This window comes from Histomonas meleagridis (genome assembly GCF_020186115.1).
Source record: "Histomonas meleagridis strain 2922-C6/04-10x chromosome Unknown contig_32, whole genome shotgun sequence".
NCBI classification, from domain to species: Eukaryota; Parabasalia; order Tritrichomonadida; family Dientamoebidae; genus Histomonas; species Histomonas meleagridis.
The window spans coordinates 32,471-48,702 of NW_027150863.1; the positions used below are offsets into that span (position 1 = coordinate 32,471).

Sequence of the window (16,232 nt, forward strand, 5' to 3'; positions counted from 1 at the left end):
ATATATAAAGACACAACGAATTTCATTTTGTATAAAAATATACAAAATAGAGAACAAGGTATAAAATGTATATGAATGTGAACGACAATAAAGAAGTGGTAAACTAGAGATGCAGTCAAATAAATGAGCTTTGTTCCCTTGTATAAACTCAGCTATTAGAACTCGTAGCCTTTGAATATTTAAAACGAGGATTATTCAAATTTATATTGTCATGTTAGGAGAAAGAGATTATATACTATAAAAGACAGTCTTTCCTGAATAAAACTATTTTCCATAACGTTATGGAAGATGAAAAATTTTAGAAATTACAAAAAATAATCATAATTTCTACATATGATTTATCACAGTAATTGCACAATTGTATGTTATACTTTACCAAATTAATACACAATACACAATGCGATCAGAGTTGGATGTGATACCAATCTAATCGTTTCAAAACAAAGACGTGGCACTACGCCAGATGAAACGAAAAGGTAATGATGGTCTGTAATCAATTTATTTCAGAAGTGTTCCTTGGAATTTTTGGATATACCATTCTTTGGCTTCTTCCTTTGTGACCCTTTGCTTGGGGCCAATCCTTGATCTGCAATGCTTCCTTTTAGCAACACGTGCTCCTGGTCTTTCAAGAACAACATAAAGATCCATACCATGAATACCAATATCACGGTCATATTTAAGGCCAAGATCAATGTGTTCTTTGATACCGAATCCAAAGTTACCTGTGCTTGAAAAACAGTGGGAACTGATTTCAAAATCATGAACTTGGAGAGCATCGTTTAAGATCTTAAGAGCATTTTGGCCGCGAACAGTGACGTAAGCAGCAATTTTATCATTACGACGAACACCGAACTTTGGGATTGTTCTGTGTGAACGTGCAAGCATTGCTTTTTGCTTTGTCAATTGTTCAATGACACGAGAAGCACGTGTTACTTGATCACCAACTGAGCCAGGATTAATGTTAATGCAAAGCTTAGAAACGCGGATTTCGTTAAGCTTGTTTTGTTTTACGGACATCGGATAAAGTGGCATGACCAAACCGTCGTGAATTGAATGCTTTTATTCATAGCCTCGAATTTTCTGTGTTTTTATGGTTTGCCAGTAATATATTCTCACAAAAATAGGTTTGCCAAATTAGATAATGAAACTTTACCTTCATAACTTTCTTCAGGATAATTTTCAAGGAAAAACATACTACCCACTAAAAATAATAAACCCACAAGCACAAGATGTAACAGTTGAATATAACCAAGAGATGATACAAAATTTTGTAAGAAGAATTGACTTCCATGCTTTAAAAGAAGCATGTGATGATTTACATGTAGAATTAAATATTCCAGAAGATTTAGATCATCTGGATGAACAACAATGCAAACATTTACATCATATTCTTTTCGAAATTGAGATTGTTGCCGGTGAACTTCATTCACCATCAGGACGTGTGTTCCCAATCATTTCTGGTATACCAGATATGTGCCCACATATTGAACCAATTCAAAATCAAGCAGAAGAAGATATGAATGAATAAATAATTTCAGATATAAAACACTTTATGTTTGTTTATGATTCTGTAAAATTTTACTGAATATTATTACCTTTCATCTTTTTTTCATGAAGGATCATTTAGAACTTCGTATTTACAAACGTGTTACTGATTTTGTTGGTACACTTGCAGCTGTTAAACAAGTAACACAAATTGGTCTCGAACCAGAAGTTCACGTCGAAGTTTCCGTAATAACAGAATAAACGAATTCTTAACAATTAAATTTAAAAACTTTTTACAAATTAAATCTCCTCATTTTCAACTTGAACATGTCTATGGTCAACAGCTCACGTACTAGTTTGTCGCCTACTCCGGTTATGATTGCAATTGCTTGTTATGCTTGTATAGTTCCAACAATTGAACATATTCCTGGAACGACTGGAGGTGGCGATGGCAATTGTTGTGGAACCTGTGGGTGAATACATGAAATACATGGGGATTTTGGATCTGATTCCAAATCACAATAAACAGAAACTTGACCTTGACCTGCTGTAATAGAGCCAAAAGCCATGGGAACTGAAGCTCTGACACATGCATGGTTAACTGCATACCTAACTTCAAAGTTATCTGTGCAATCCATTAAAACATTTGGTTGATGTTCTTCGATTAATTGATAAGCTGTATCTTTATCAATGTGAGTAATAACTGGAACGTTATCTGATAAACAAAGAAGTGGTGATGAAGTTGCTGTTTTGGATTTTGATTTACCAATATCATTTTGTGTATATAAAAATCGACGATGAATATTAGATATAGATACTTCGTCACAATCAATAAGAATAAGATGACCAACACCAGAACGAGAAAGAATAGTTGAACATGTGCTTCCAAATCCACCACATCCTACAATCATGACTGTTGCGTCTTTGAGCTTGGCTTGACCTTCCCATAAACAGGGAGTTGGCGAGAAAATATTGTTTCCAAATCGCTTTCCATTTAAAAATGGAATTCGTTGATTGCAATCTGTGTACTGTTCATCTGTACATTTAGAAATCCATGTAATAAATTTCTGCATAAGTTTGTCCTTTTTTAAATACAACGCCAAGTACATGCATTTTCGTCCTTTTCTATTTGAAAAGCTTTTAACCGAATTTAGATTGAACATTATTCTTTTTATATTCAATAAATATTGTTTGGGATAAGCTTTACAAAGTCTATTCCTTGCTACTACAAGAAAGGTTAACTGTGTGGATCAATACTGATATTTACAAAAATAATTATTAACTCGAATAACCAAAATATTCAACTTATTGGAAGCAAATTACTGAAAATTCCAAACCAAATTAATCCTTTTTGTATAGAAGAAAAAGAAAAATAATTGTAATATCATTAATTACAGTATGAATAAATATAGAAACAATTGCTTTTCTTGTAACATGCTACATTTTCTAAATAAAAGACCTATTTAATTTATAATTTGGTAATCATGAGCTTCATTATGATCAAAACAACAGTTTTATGGTGAATTAGCAAATTATGGCACTCGGATTATGTTTTGGTCAGTATCAAGATTCTTTAGCTTTAACCTAATAGATAGCTCAAACGATTGTTTAATATAATTCAAAAGTGTTAAAACTGAATTTTCAGTTTCTTGAAATTAAACAAAAAAATTGTTCATAGTTGGTTTTTCCAAACAATATGAATCATGAATGAAAACAATGAATTTACTTTAAAAAAATATTCCTTCAGAGTATAACTGTTTATTTTGTGTTATTAAATTTCGAATTTTATTTGGTTTTACTCTTTTTCTCATGAAATAATTTTACGATTTCTATGTAACCCTTTACAGATGCAATTGTAGGCGCTGCATAAAATAATTTAATTAATCTCCATGTATTATTTTGGAACAAAAAATAATCAAAATTTTTATCAAATCAAATCTATAAATATCTTTAACATTAATATTAATTCCTTTTTGTTCAAGAAGTAATTTAACTATTTCCGTGTGATGAATTCTAGTTGCTAAATTAAGTGCTGTTTTAAATAATTTAAATAATTACCAAATATTATTTTGAAATATAAAATTATTAAAACAAATACCAAATAAAATAAATAAATATCTTTAGCATTAATATTAATTCCTTTTTGTTCAAGAAGTAATTTAACGATTTCTGTATGTCCTTTTGAAGATGCACAAATAAGTGCTGTATTAAATAATTTAAATAATTTTTAAATATTATTTTGAAATAATAAATTATTATAACAAATATCAAATAAAATAAATAAATATCTTTAGCATTAATATTGATTCCTTTTTGTTCAAGAAGCAATTTAACTATTTCTGTATGACCATATTCAGATGCATATTTTTGTGCTGTATTAAATAATTTAAATAATTTCCAAATATTATTTCGAAATAATAAATTATTAAAACAAATATAAAATAAAATATTTAAATATTTTTAGCATTAATATCAATTCCTTTTTGTTCTAAAATGTATTTTATAAGTTCAATGTTTTCTGACTTTGTAGAAAATAGAATTATATTTTTTGGGAATTGATTTTTTGATAGGAAATATTTTATAAGATATAAATTTCCAATTTTAGCTGTTTTATTCATTATTAAGAAACTAAATAATTTCTAAATATTTTAATAATGTTTGGGTTATATTTATTGATTTCTTCTTCTTTGAGTTTAATATTCTCTATAAAATTTATATAAATATAATTTAATTCTTTCTTTGAATCAAATGCATAATAAACTAAATTACAAATTATCAAATTAAATGAATATGGAAAATTTAGATCAAATTATTTCATTGTTTGTTCATTTGATATTTCAAAATTTTCTTGTGTTAAATTAAATATAATTTGTTTGAGTTTTATAAATTTTTTTACAATAACAGAAAGTTTCCTTTTTCTTGTTTTCCTGTGTGATTTATGCCTTGCTTTCTGCATTCAAAGATGAAATAATTTTTTGACATCTTTTATTAACATTACAAAAAGTGTTAAATAATTATGCTACCTTCCCCTTTAAAAAAAGCTAGCTTAACAGATCCCTTAGCAAGTTTGAATTTGGAATCAACATAACGAAAACATGGAAAAAAATGAATTTTCTTTGATGCTAAACGTTATCATTTTTACAATTTTCTTACCTTATAACATAAAAAGTTTTGCATTCGAAAAAAAAATTAATAAACCAAAAAATTAATTATTTTATAAACTATGGTAAAATCAAAAAAGAATTTTATGTTTATTTTTTGTACTGGTGACTTGTTAATGCTATGGATGAAAACAAAAACATATAAACAAATGAAAATCAAAAAAGGAAAAAATTCAAAAACTTAAAAGGAATATTAAAAATATTTCATCAAATGAAAATACTTTTAATGAAAATGAAACATTAAATAAGTTAAAAGAACAATTAATAGAATATCAATTACAAAATAAAAATTCTCTTCAAGAAAAACGAAACATTAAATTTCGAAGTTCATAAAACACAAAACGAAATTAAAGATTTAATTGAACAAAACAAGAAATTAAATTCCGAAATAAAGAATTTCGATGAAGAAAAAGAGAAAATTATAAAGGAAAAAAATGAACAAATTATTAAATTACAAGAAATATCTGAAAATCAACAAAATAATATCGAAAAGTTGACTAAAAAGATCGATAATTCAAACGACGAATTACAAAAAAGTAAAAACTTAATTCATGAGTTACAACAAAGTGATAATAAAAAAGAAGATTTAAATAATCAAATAAATTCATCAAAAGATTTAATTAAAAAACTCGAGTTAAAAATTAATGAACAAAAAGAAGAAATTAAAAATTTACAAAATAAAGTTTCAAATGATAATAAAAATGAAAAAATATCAAAAATTGAAGCACAAATAAAGCAACAAAATAAAGAAATAGAAATACAGAAAGAACTTTTAAATAAAACAAAACAAAAGAATCAGAAACTAAAAACAGAAATATTAAATATTCAAGCAAATTCAAATAAAGACAACGATTTCCATAAAATAATTAAAGAAAAAGATAAAAATGAATCAGAAATTTGGCGAATCAGAAAGAAATCAGGCGGAACTGAGAGAAAAACATCAGTCTGCATTGAGATTGATCGGGGAATTATGGACTAAGAACCAAACATTGGCTCGAAATGCTAAGAAATGATCTTAAATTATCAATAAATACTTACTGTAGAACATTTTACTTTTAGCAAATTTTTCATTTCCAAATGGAAACAAAAGTTTCAGAAATAAATTACAATATTCAAATCTTCATGATACAAAATGAACGAGATAGAAAAATTAAGTAAAAATATTTTATTAATAACAATAAATGATTTGTGAATTTTCATATCGAAAGTTTTTTGAACTTTGATATCCAATGCCATATTCGCTCCAAATATCTTTATTCTATTTGTATTTACCATGTTCGATTGCAGGTTCAATCATTATTGCTTATTAAAAGAGTTTATTAACACAGCGGGTGGATTTGCTTCAATTGCAGCTTTCCACATTTGATTGTAATATTCACCATTTTCACGACTACGTTTGTGTATTGTTGAAACCAGGTGATACTGTGGGAATAAAGAACATGTTTTTTCTTTAGGATGAAATCGAACTAATCAATTTCCAATCCGAAATTGTGGATGCATAAATATGACCTTCTGAAGCATCTAGTGTGAAAATACCATCATAACCCTCCTCCATTGATGCTCTAACATCACTTGAATAAGAGATTGTATTGAAAAGAAAAGATTTGGAAATTGAGATATCAAAGTTGGAAGAAAAGACGAATTGATGAAATTGGACTCTGAAAATAATATAACAGGTTTGTTATCAATAGAGAATACAGATGGATTATCTTTATAGTTTTGACAAAAATAATTGATATCTGATTCTAAAGAATAATAATTTTGTGAATTGTAAAAAGGTATAAAAATTCCTACTTTAATGTTTAGTCAGGTACAATATTTATTAAAAGACCAAGTGTTTGTATTGAAAACTTATCAAAACCAACATTAAAGAAATCAGAATGGTTGGTTCCAAAATAACATAAAAACATAGCATCAATTCCAATTGATGATAGGATAGAACAGTGATGTCTTAGGATAAATTCATTATGTGACGAATATTCCTAATTTAGGATATAAAGTTGATGGTATATCGGGTGGAACAATTCTTTCTGGTGAAGAAGAGCGAATTTGATAAGACCAAAATACTAAAGCTTTATCATTTTCTATTGTGCCCCAACATCCAAAGTTATGCATAACTTTTTAATTTGGTAAATTTTCCAATATATTGATAAATACATTAATTTCATGAAAGTCTTTAGATCTGAATTTGATTATTACTTTGGTTAATGAAGAAAGGTAAAATTTTACAATCGAACAAAGTTTCACAAAATATTATGTTTTGGGAAAAAACAAGATTTCCCATTTCTAGAATATTATTAGTTATCTCACTCATTTTTTCATTTCTCATTTATTTCAAGATTTTTACAATCCCACAACTATACTTCAATTTTGATCTGATATTCAGACATAAAGAATGGTGGAGAATTTTCACAGCATTATTTTGCTTTGGATCTATTAGTAGTTCTTCACTGTGTCGTATTTCTACTTTTATATTTTTTTCAGCTGAAGTCGAAATTAATTATTTTTCAAGTAAGCCATTTGATTATATTATTTTCCTACTTTTTGGCTTTACTGGCATTTTTATATATGCGTTATTTTCACCTACAGTAATGCTTTTTGATCAAATGATATCAATGTACATAATTTGTTATTGGCTCCGGAAAGAACCAACAAAACATTTTAATTTAAATGGACATAGGATCTCTGACAAATTGATATACTTTGTTTTTAGTGTTCCAAGTTTAATAAATAGTCGTTTTTCAGAGCTGATTTCGGAATTAATTATTTATTTGTTAGCTCTTTCATACTTCTTTATAAAGGACGTAGTCAATGCAAAGTACAAATTAAATATGTTCTGCTTTTCACAGGATATCAATTCAAAGCTCAATGAGTTAATCAATTGACCAAAATTTTTCATGATTTTAACATGTTTTTATTTAAAAAATAGAGTAAACAATTGTTTGATCATATGTTTTTTAATATGAATGTAGAATTAATTTTTTTTTTAATTTTCAAATTAAATTAACTTTTAACAAATTTACTTTTAAATTAACTTTTAACAAATTAACTTTTCGAAAAAAAAATTGTTTCATGGTGACTCATTTTATTCATGAATTTTTGCACTTGTAAAATCATGTTACACTGAAATAATTAGAGATCAAAGTTAAAGCGTATTTATACACTATTGGAATTTCTTCATGCATGTACCTCTTTAGTGAGATCAGTAAGAATTTATGGGAACCCTTCAAGCATTTTGAAAATTGGAGCATGTTTTAACTCATCAAAAATAATAGGGAAAACAATTATAAAATTGTGCTATTCGGGTGGTTTATGTGTTATAAGCTAACACCAAATACATTTTAGTATATTTGGTGTGTTAAGGAAATATTTCAAATTTTTTAAACTTAAAAAGAATATTCATTTTGTTTTTAATTAGAATATTTCCATTTTTATTTGAATTAAAAAGAATTTTTTATTTTGATGATTTCTAAGTAAGTTTATTAGATATCAATTTGTTTAAAAGCAGTTAAAAATTCGGGGTGGTTCGTAGCGCCGATACTTAACCGTTGATATCACTTTAAATGGAAAAAAAGAATTTTATAAACATCTGGCAGAATGGATGGGAAATCCTTACTTCAATCACAAAAAAAGTTTCTGAACTAAATGAAGAAAATATTGAATATTCAATAAATTCGATAATTAATAATTTCGAAGAAAATTATTCGTTATCTTTTAATATAATTATAAGTCAAATTGTATTTTTATTTTATTCTTTGAGAAAAAATAACTTCCAAATTTATTTTGAATTCTTGAAGAAAATTGAAACATTTGAAGAAAACAACAAAAGCAAATCTAAAATATTTGATGTATTTACGCGTTATCTTCTAAAACAGCGAAATGAAGAATCAAAATATCTTCTTGAAAAGATGATTAAAAACAATTTACTTGAACCCAAAATCGTTCAAAATGAAGAATATGTTTATTTTATACATTATATGCCAGAAAACGAAATCGATAAATTACGTTTACAAATTTCTTTCGCTAAAAATCCTTACTTTATAGAAGATAGAGTTTCCCCATTAGGATCTGAGCAATTAAAAAGATTTTTTGCACATTTTGAGGAACTTTCAGCAAATGATTTTGAACTTCATAAAAAATTAATTAACGAAGGAGTTAATCCAAATGAAATTGCGAGAATCATTCGAAATGATGATATCGAAAAGCTTCAAGAAATATCATCACAAGAAAATTTTGATTTTAAACAATGTATTAAACCATCAATATATGAAAGATATTCATTTATTAATCAATGGAATGTTTCATTAACTGATTATGCAGCATTTTTTGGATCAATTAAATGTTTTAAATATTTGTTTTTAAATAATGCAAAAATGATTTTTGTTCGGAATGCAATTGCAGGTGGAAATGAAGAAATATTTCACATATATGAACAAAATCATTTATCATTTAAAGATGCATATGAAACAGCAATTAAATATCATCGAAATGATATCTTTAAGTATATTTACGAAAACAAATTGGAAGAAGTATACAATGATGATATATTAAGAACATACAGTTTAGAAGAATTAGGAAAAATTTGTATTTTGTATCATAATTATGAAATATTTTCATTTTTACAAGAAAAAGGAATGAAAATTAACAACTATATTATCAATGAATCATCAAGAATTGGAAATTTGCTTCTCACTAAATATTTTCTTAAATTTTATCAAATTCCAAATGATATTTTAGTTTTCTCAGCAGAATCAGGAAACATTGAACTTGTTAATTATATCTTACAGCAAAAAGGAATTAATATTAATGCTAAAGATATTTATTTATTTTATTTGATATTTGTTTTAATAATTTTATATTTCAAAATAATATTTGGAAATTATTTAAATTATTTAATACAGCACTAAAATATGCATCTGAATATGGTCATACAGAAATAGTTAAATTACTTCTTGAACAAGAAGGAATTGATGTAAATGCTAAAGATTATTTATTTTATTTAATGTTCGTTTTAGTAATTTTCTGTTTCGAAATAATATTTGGAAATTATTTAAATTATATGATACAGCACTTATTATTGCGTCTTTTTATGGTATAATTGAAATAGTTAAATTACTTCTTGGAAAAGAAGGAATTGATGTAAATGCTAAAAATATTTATTTGTTTTATTTCCAATATATTTTAATAATTTGGATTTTCAAAATATTATTTGGAATTTTTTCAAATTATTTTTTACAGCACTTATGAAAGCAACTGATAATGGTCATAAAGAAATTATTAAATTACTTCTTGAACAAGAAGGAATTGATGTAAATGCTAAAGATATAATTTGTTTTAATAATTTTATATTTCAAAATAATATTTGGAAATTATTTAAATTATTTGATACAGCACTTAATTTAGCAACTAGATATCATCACACGGAAATAGTTAAATTACTTCTTGAACAAGAAGGAATTGATATTAATGCTAAAAATATAATTTATATTAATAATTTAATATTTCAAAATAATATTTGGAAATTATTCAAAATATTTAATACAGCACTAAAATATGCATCTGAATATGGTTATACAGAAATAGTTAAATTACTTCTTGAACAAAAAGGAATTAATATTAATGCTAAAGATATTTATTTATTTTATTTGATATTTGTTTTAATAATTTTATATTTCAAAATAATATTTGGAAATTATTTAAATTATTTAATACAGCACTAGAATATGCATCTGAATATGGTCATACAGAAATAGTTAAATTACTTCTTGAACAAGAATGAAATTACATTTTGTATATACAGATATGAATAAAAATGTACTAACCCCTGTTGCACTTTTTCACTTCACTTTTTTGAGAAAAATGTAAAAAACAAGCGATCTACGCAAAGCTCCAGCTATCTCGATTGATATCTTAAGAGAAAGGCTAAATCACACTAGCTTAAGCCTATCAGATCGAAGAGCTTCATTAAGAAATCCTGATTTTTTGGAGCTACAAACTAGAAACGAACAAGTCATTTTTATACGGGTATTGCAAATCAGAATGCCATACTTTGCTAAATAACAAAAGATTAAAAGAAATATTTGGCACAAGTCATGGTGTAATCGCAAATATCAGAAAAAAGGCAAAAAACATAAAAAAAGAGTTGGGACGTCCCAAAATTTTTTATGATGAAGAAAAAGAACAAATATTGAAATATATATTTGATATGGCAGATAAAAACAAATTTGTTACAAAATAAGAACTTCTGCACTACATAAGAGAGCAGTTTCATCAAGAAATATCAAAAGGATGGCTCTCGGGATTATTTGGAAAAAACGTTTAACAAATCGGTTTCACAAAAGCAATTCCCCAAGATAACACAAGATTGAGCGTACCAAGAATTTTTTTGGACAAACATATTGAAAATATAAAGAAATATTTGTTCGGGGAAGCTTTCTGCTGAACTTGTGTTTGACATTGATGAAATGGGGTCAAGTGAGTGGGAAGATAAGATAATAAAAACTGTTATTGCTCCTAGAAATTTATGCCAAAAATCAGTAATGGTTCCAGTAAAGCGCTCAGTAAGTCATCAAACATAACTAGCATGCGTTAGCGCAGCAGGGGATGCAATTGTGCCAATGGTTATTGCTACCAGCCCCCAAGCGAAACAAATTTTTTGAACATGTGTGAAGGAAGATATAGATTTAAAAATATCGATATATAATTCACCTTATGTGACAAAAGATATATTTTATGAATACATAACCAAAGTATTTCTATTATAATATGTGAGTAGTCATAGGAGTATCCATCGATGGATTTTCAAATGAATTCGCAGTTTTATCAATATATAATCATTCAACACATTGTGACCCCGAGATTTTGAAAATACTCGCTAAAAATCGAGTAATTGTAATTACATTTCTTTTCCATACCTCAAACATTTTCCAGATGCTTGATCTTGTAATATTTGGTGAACTAAAAAATGTAAAAAAGGGACTTACTCCAAAGGAAACTTTGAATGATGTTGCTGCTTTAATCGAAAAAATATTTCGGGCTTATGAACAGGTTACGACCAGCACAAATGTGCGCGCTAGCTGTGAAAGAGCTGGAATTATGTCTGAACTTGATGATAACTTAAGGAGAATCATTTTTGATGAGGAAAAAGTGAGAAATTCATTCGAATTACTTGGAATATGGAACATCAATTTTGATGAATCAACTTTATCTTAAAAACGAAGAAACACCAAGTGGAGATTTATTAACAAGGAATACTTCCCAGAAGGTTCTTTTGAATAAACACACAAATAATTTAAAATATCTGATGTGTGAAGAAAGAAAGTGAAAATATTAATATTTCTAAAAATTAACATATCACTTCACTTGAGGACAATATTAAGTTATAAACATAAAAACAACAAAATCTAAAAAAATTGACAACAAACATATAAGTTTATTTTCTCATCAAATAAGTAGATAAAAGGATATTTTTGTTTTTTTCAAAAAAGTGAATTGAAAAAGTGCAACAGGGGTTAGTACATTTTTATTCAAATCTGTAAAGAATGAATTTAAACATTTATATAAAGAAATTCTATCTCATCAATATATATGATAGTATATATGAATTAATATTTTGTCTTCAATGCTCAAAAATGAACAGACATTCGGTATACAATTTCTATATTTTTTATATTTACTCAACATAAAATTGTAATATACTCAATTTTTTTATATTTCCTCGGAAGTCATAAATATGGAAATCACGGAAGCAAAGCAGAATCATTGATTTATTTCAGTACTTTAGATCGGAACCGCCAACGAACTCTCTTAAACAAGAGGTGTGTGGAACTATTTCAACAGAGAGTGGGTAAAAGAAGTTAAGGAATCCTTGAAGCCTCAAAGCCTCCTTTGTTACCTCTTGTGATTGAGGAGAATCGGGATCTTCATCAGGACCAGGAATTGATGCTTCAGCCAAAAGTCCTTTTGCGTAAATCGACAAAACTGGAAGCTCATAAACCAATGCCGAGTTAAAGAATAACTCCGCGTTTGCCTGGAATGGGAATATATTATTTTCTTCTCCTTTACGGACGCTTACCCATCTTTGGAGAGTTTTACGTGGTGAATGACCACGGAACTTAAAGTCACGAACGAGTCTTCTTATCAAACGTAATGACGCTGTTGGGAATCTATGAGTTGAGTCTATATTAATTGGAGTAAGTGCTGATACATATATTGGACAAACTCGATCTGCTCCAAATGCGTTAAGAAGAATAGGATTAAGTCCGTGGATGCCTTCAAGTATAAGGAAGCAGTTGGGAGGAAGAGTGATGAACTCAGTGGTGCTGTCTTCGCCAACACCCTTTTTGAATACAAATTTGCGGCGCGGAACGGTTTTGCCACTCAGGAGATCGTTAACTCGCTCACTCAAAAGTTTGATGTTGAGAGTGGAAACATGCTCAAAATCTTGAAGGCCGTCGGGGCCGAACGGGATCTCGGAGTTGTCCTTGAAGTAGTCGTCCATTTCGATGATGACTGATTGATAGCCGACAACACGAAGTGAGATTGCAAGACGTTTGGCAAATGTGGTCTTGTTAGAGGATGATGGACCGGCAATGGTAATGATCTTCTTCTTGTCGAAATTAGCTACAAGATGATCTGCAATTGTGGCTAGTTTTTGCTCATGAAGACCTTCAGCAACCCATTTGATTCCATCTACTTTACGATCAAAGATCAGTTGGTTGAGGTTTGAAGCATACTCACACTTGAGAAGTTTGGCCCATTCTGAATATTCTTGGAACATTTGATGAAGTACTTCTGGATCTTTGAATTCTGGAATTACATCTCCTGCGAAAAATGTTGGTGATCGTAAAACAAGTCCATCTGCATATTTTCTAATTTCGAATATTTTGAGTCGATCTTTATCAGTTGAACATGGCTCTATGATGTAATCAAGAAAGTCTTCATACTTAATACATGAGATTTCATTGTCTTGCCATGTTTTCAACACATTAACTTTGTCAATTTGATTTCGCTCTTGGAAATAATCGCAAAGTTTTGAGTGCTTCATTGTGACTATCTCGATAGGTTGATCGCTTTCAAGGATCTCATTAATTGAAGCTGTCAACTTTTGGCACATTTCTTCGGTTATTGGATTCCTTGCCAAATCAGTACAATAAATTCCATCGTTTAAAGTATGCTCTACTTTTATGTTTCTTTTGAAGTTCTTCCAGTATTGGCACGAGAGAAGAAAGGTTAGTGTTACTGTTTCTGCATGAAGCTGCGAGCGAGGAGTTTTGCTCATTATGAAAAGTGACACTTTCAAATCGGTTTCTGATAATTCAATGGTTTATTTTCATCTGACCAAAGCTTCTGATTTAGATGACACAACTTGGGCTTAGGATTGGAGATATTAAAGGAGCTGCTGGTTCTTCTTATGTTGAACTAAATGGCACAAAAGTATTTGCTGCTGTTTATGGGCCAATTGAACCCGAAAATCAACAAGATTCTTCAAAAACAGGAATTATTGATTGTGTTATTGAAGACGCTTGGGATCAAAATGCTCCTCTAGAAGGGCTACAACATAAATTTTTACATATTTTTTCATCTGCTATTTGTAACGATGTTTATTTTAAAACTTTAATCAGAGTTTCAATTACAATAATTTCAAGAGGAGGCTCTATCGCTGATGCTACCACACTCGCAGGCTCATTGGCTCTTTTAGATGCTGGAATTCAAATGAGCGATTTTGTTATATCTTGTACAGTCGGATTGGTCAATGGGAATTTCGTACCATTTGCCCCAAGTGAAACCACAATTCGTGTGGCATTACTTCCGTCAAAAGATGAAATTGTTGAAACTGAAGTTATTGGAAGCATTGATTCACAATTTGTAGTTAACGCAGTTAATGTAGCAATAACAGGCTGCAAAGAATTAATGCAATCTGTACGGCAATTTATGAATACACAAATTACAAAGAATTGATAAATGTACAATAATTTATTCACTTCTGATTTTCGGATCTTTCTTTTTTTTCTTTCTTTTGTTGCTCAATAATTTCTCTGAGGACTTTGTTTGACTCGAGAAAGAGTCTTTTATATCTGTTTTTGGATTCAATTGCTGCTCTTAATTCAGCATCTGATTTTGTAAGTTCTTCTTCGAGTTTTTGTATCTCAAGACGAAGTGAATGAATGTTACTAAGTCGTTCGTTTCTGGTATTATCAACTTTTATTTTTTGAATTTTTTCATATTCAACTTCCAAATCTTTTAATTGTTTTTCAAGAGATTTTTGTTCTGATGTAGCTGCTTTAAAATCATTTATAAGTGACTCAATTTTAGAAAATCCATCATATATCATGCTTTCTTTTTGTTCCCATTCTTTTGAAACTGATGCTTGTTGTGCATTCCATTGCGTCCTAATCTTTTTAATAAATATATCCATTTCTTTTCTTTGTAGTTGCTTTATTCTTTCTGCTTCTTTTTGTTTCCATACTTCAAGCGAAACAGCTCTTGTTTTAGATTCCATTTCTGGCGCGTTTATTTTTAAATGAATTCGTGTAAACCATTGAAATCTTTAAATAAATCATAGAATTCCTTGTTGAAAAAAAACGAATTTTTTCTTATTAATTTTATTAAATTAACATATAAATCCTTAATTATTACAATCATAGACCTTTTAACCTTATTATTTTTCGTAGTTCAACTTCTTGGATAGATGAATTTAAAAACTTACCTACAAAAATATCCTTATGATTAAGAAGCATTTCCTGAATTTCGCGAACTCCGTTAGCTAAATGAAGTGCTGTTTTAAGTTAAATCAAAAAATTCCAAAAATAACAATGAAACTTGATATTATTAAAAACAAATATTTTATAAAATATTAAAATATTTTTTGCATTTACATCTATTCCTTTTTGCTTAAGAAGTAATTCGACAATTTCTATATGTCCTTTAGAACTTGCAACTATCAGAGCTGTATCAAGTATAAAAACTAAATTCCAAACAATTTACTAAAAAATTTTCAAATTAAACAAATTAATGTTTTTTGCATTAAGATCAATATCTTTCATTCTAATCAATATCTTAACTATTTCAAGATGTTTATCCATGCAAGCCAACATAAGAGGTGTATAAAACAACAAAAATAAATTCCAAATTTTTGTTTAAAACTTTAAATTATTTCTATAAATATTTTTTGAGTTAAATTAACTGTTGTAATATTTACATCAACATCTTTTTGTTTAAGAATTAATTTAGCTGTCTCTGAATATCCTAATTTACATGCACATGTAAGCGCTGACCAATGTATTTTAAACAAATTCCAAAAATTTAATGATAACTTTAAAATAATAAAATAAAGTACAAGTAATTAAATCAAACTTCTTTAACATTAACATCTATTCCATCAATTTTTAAAAGTAATCTAACGATTTCTGTGAAGCCAAATCCACTTGCTAACAATAATGGCGTCCAAACACTTCATAATAAAATCCAAAACATTAATGAAAACATCAATTCTTTTATATAAACTTTAAATAATATTGAAAAATATCTGTTGAATTGATATCATATTGATTTTGTTCAAGAAGAAATTCAACAATTTCATCAAAT

At 27.9% G+C, this 16,232-nt stretch overlaps 4 protein-coding genes across 4 annotated transcripts; 1 reads left to right on the plus strand and 3 right to left on the minus strand.

Annotated features, from left to right (window-relative positions):
- Positions 1-498: 498 nt before the first annotated feature.
- GO595_005069 (60S ribosomal protein L11) lies at positions 499-1,017 on the minus strand (the record flags this gene model as incomplete). Its single annotated transcript, XM_067918271.1, has 1 exon — positions 499-1,017. One exon carries the CDS (start codon positions 1,015-1,017, stop codon positions 499-501), a length of 519 nt encoding a protein of 172 aa, XP_067774619.1.
- An 860-nt stretch (positions 1,018-1,877) lies between these two features.
- On the minus strand, positions 1,878-2,558 carry GO595_005070 (molybdopterin-synthase adenylyltransferase MoeB; the record flags this gene model as incomplete). Its single annotated transcript, XM_067918272.1, has 1 exon — positions 1,878-2,558. One exon carries the CDS (start codon positions 2,556-2,558, stop codon positions 1,878-1,880), a length of 681 nt encoding a protein of 226 aa, XP_067774620.1.
- A 9,859-nt stretch (positions 2,559-12,417) lies between these two features.
- Positions 12,418-13,926, minus strand: GO595_005071 (Phosphoribulokinase / Uridine kinase family protein; the record flags this gene model as incomplete). Its single annotated transcript, XM_067918273.1, has 1 exon — positions 12,418-13,926. One exon carries the CDS (start codon positions 13,924-13,926, stop codon positions 12,418-12,420), a length of 1,509 nt encoding a protein of 502 aa, XP_067774621.1.
- A 77-nt stretch (positions 13,927-14,003) lies between these two features.
- On the plus strand, positions 14,004-14,606 carry GO595_005072 (exosome complex component MTR3; the record flags this gene model as incomplete). The annotated part of the gene is made up of 1 exon (XM_067918274.1): positions 14,004-14,606. One exon carries the CDS (start codon positions 14,004-14,006, stop codon positions 14,604-14,606), a length of 603 nt encoding a protein of 200 aa, XP_067774622.1.
- Between the last annotated feature and the right edge of the window lie 1,626 nt (positions 14,607-16,232).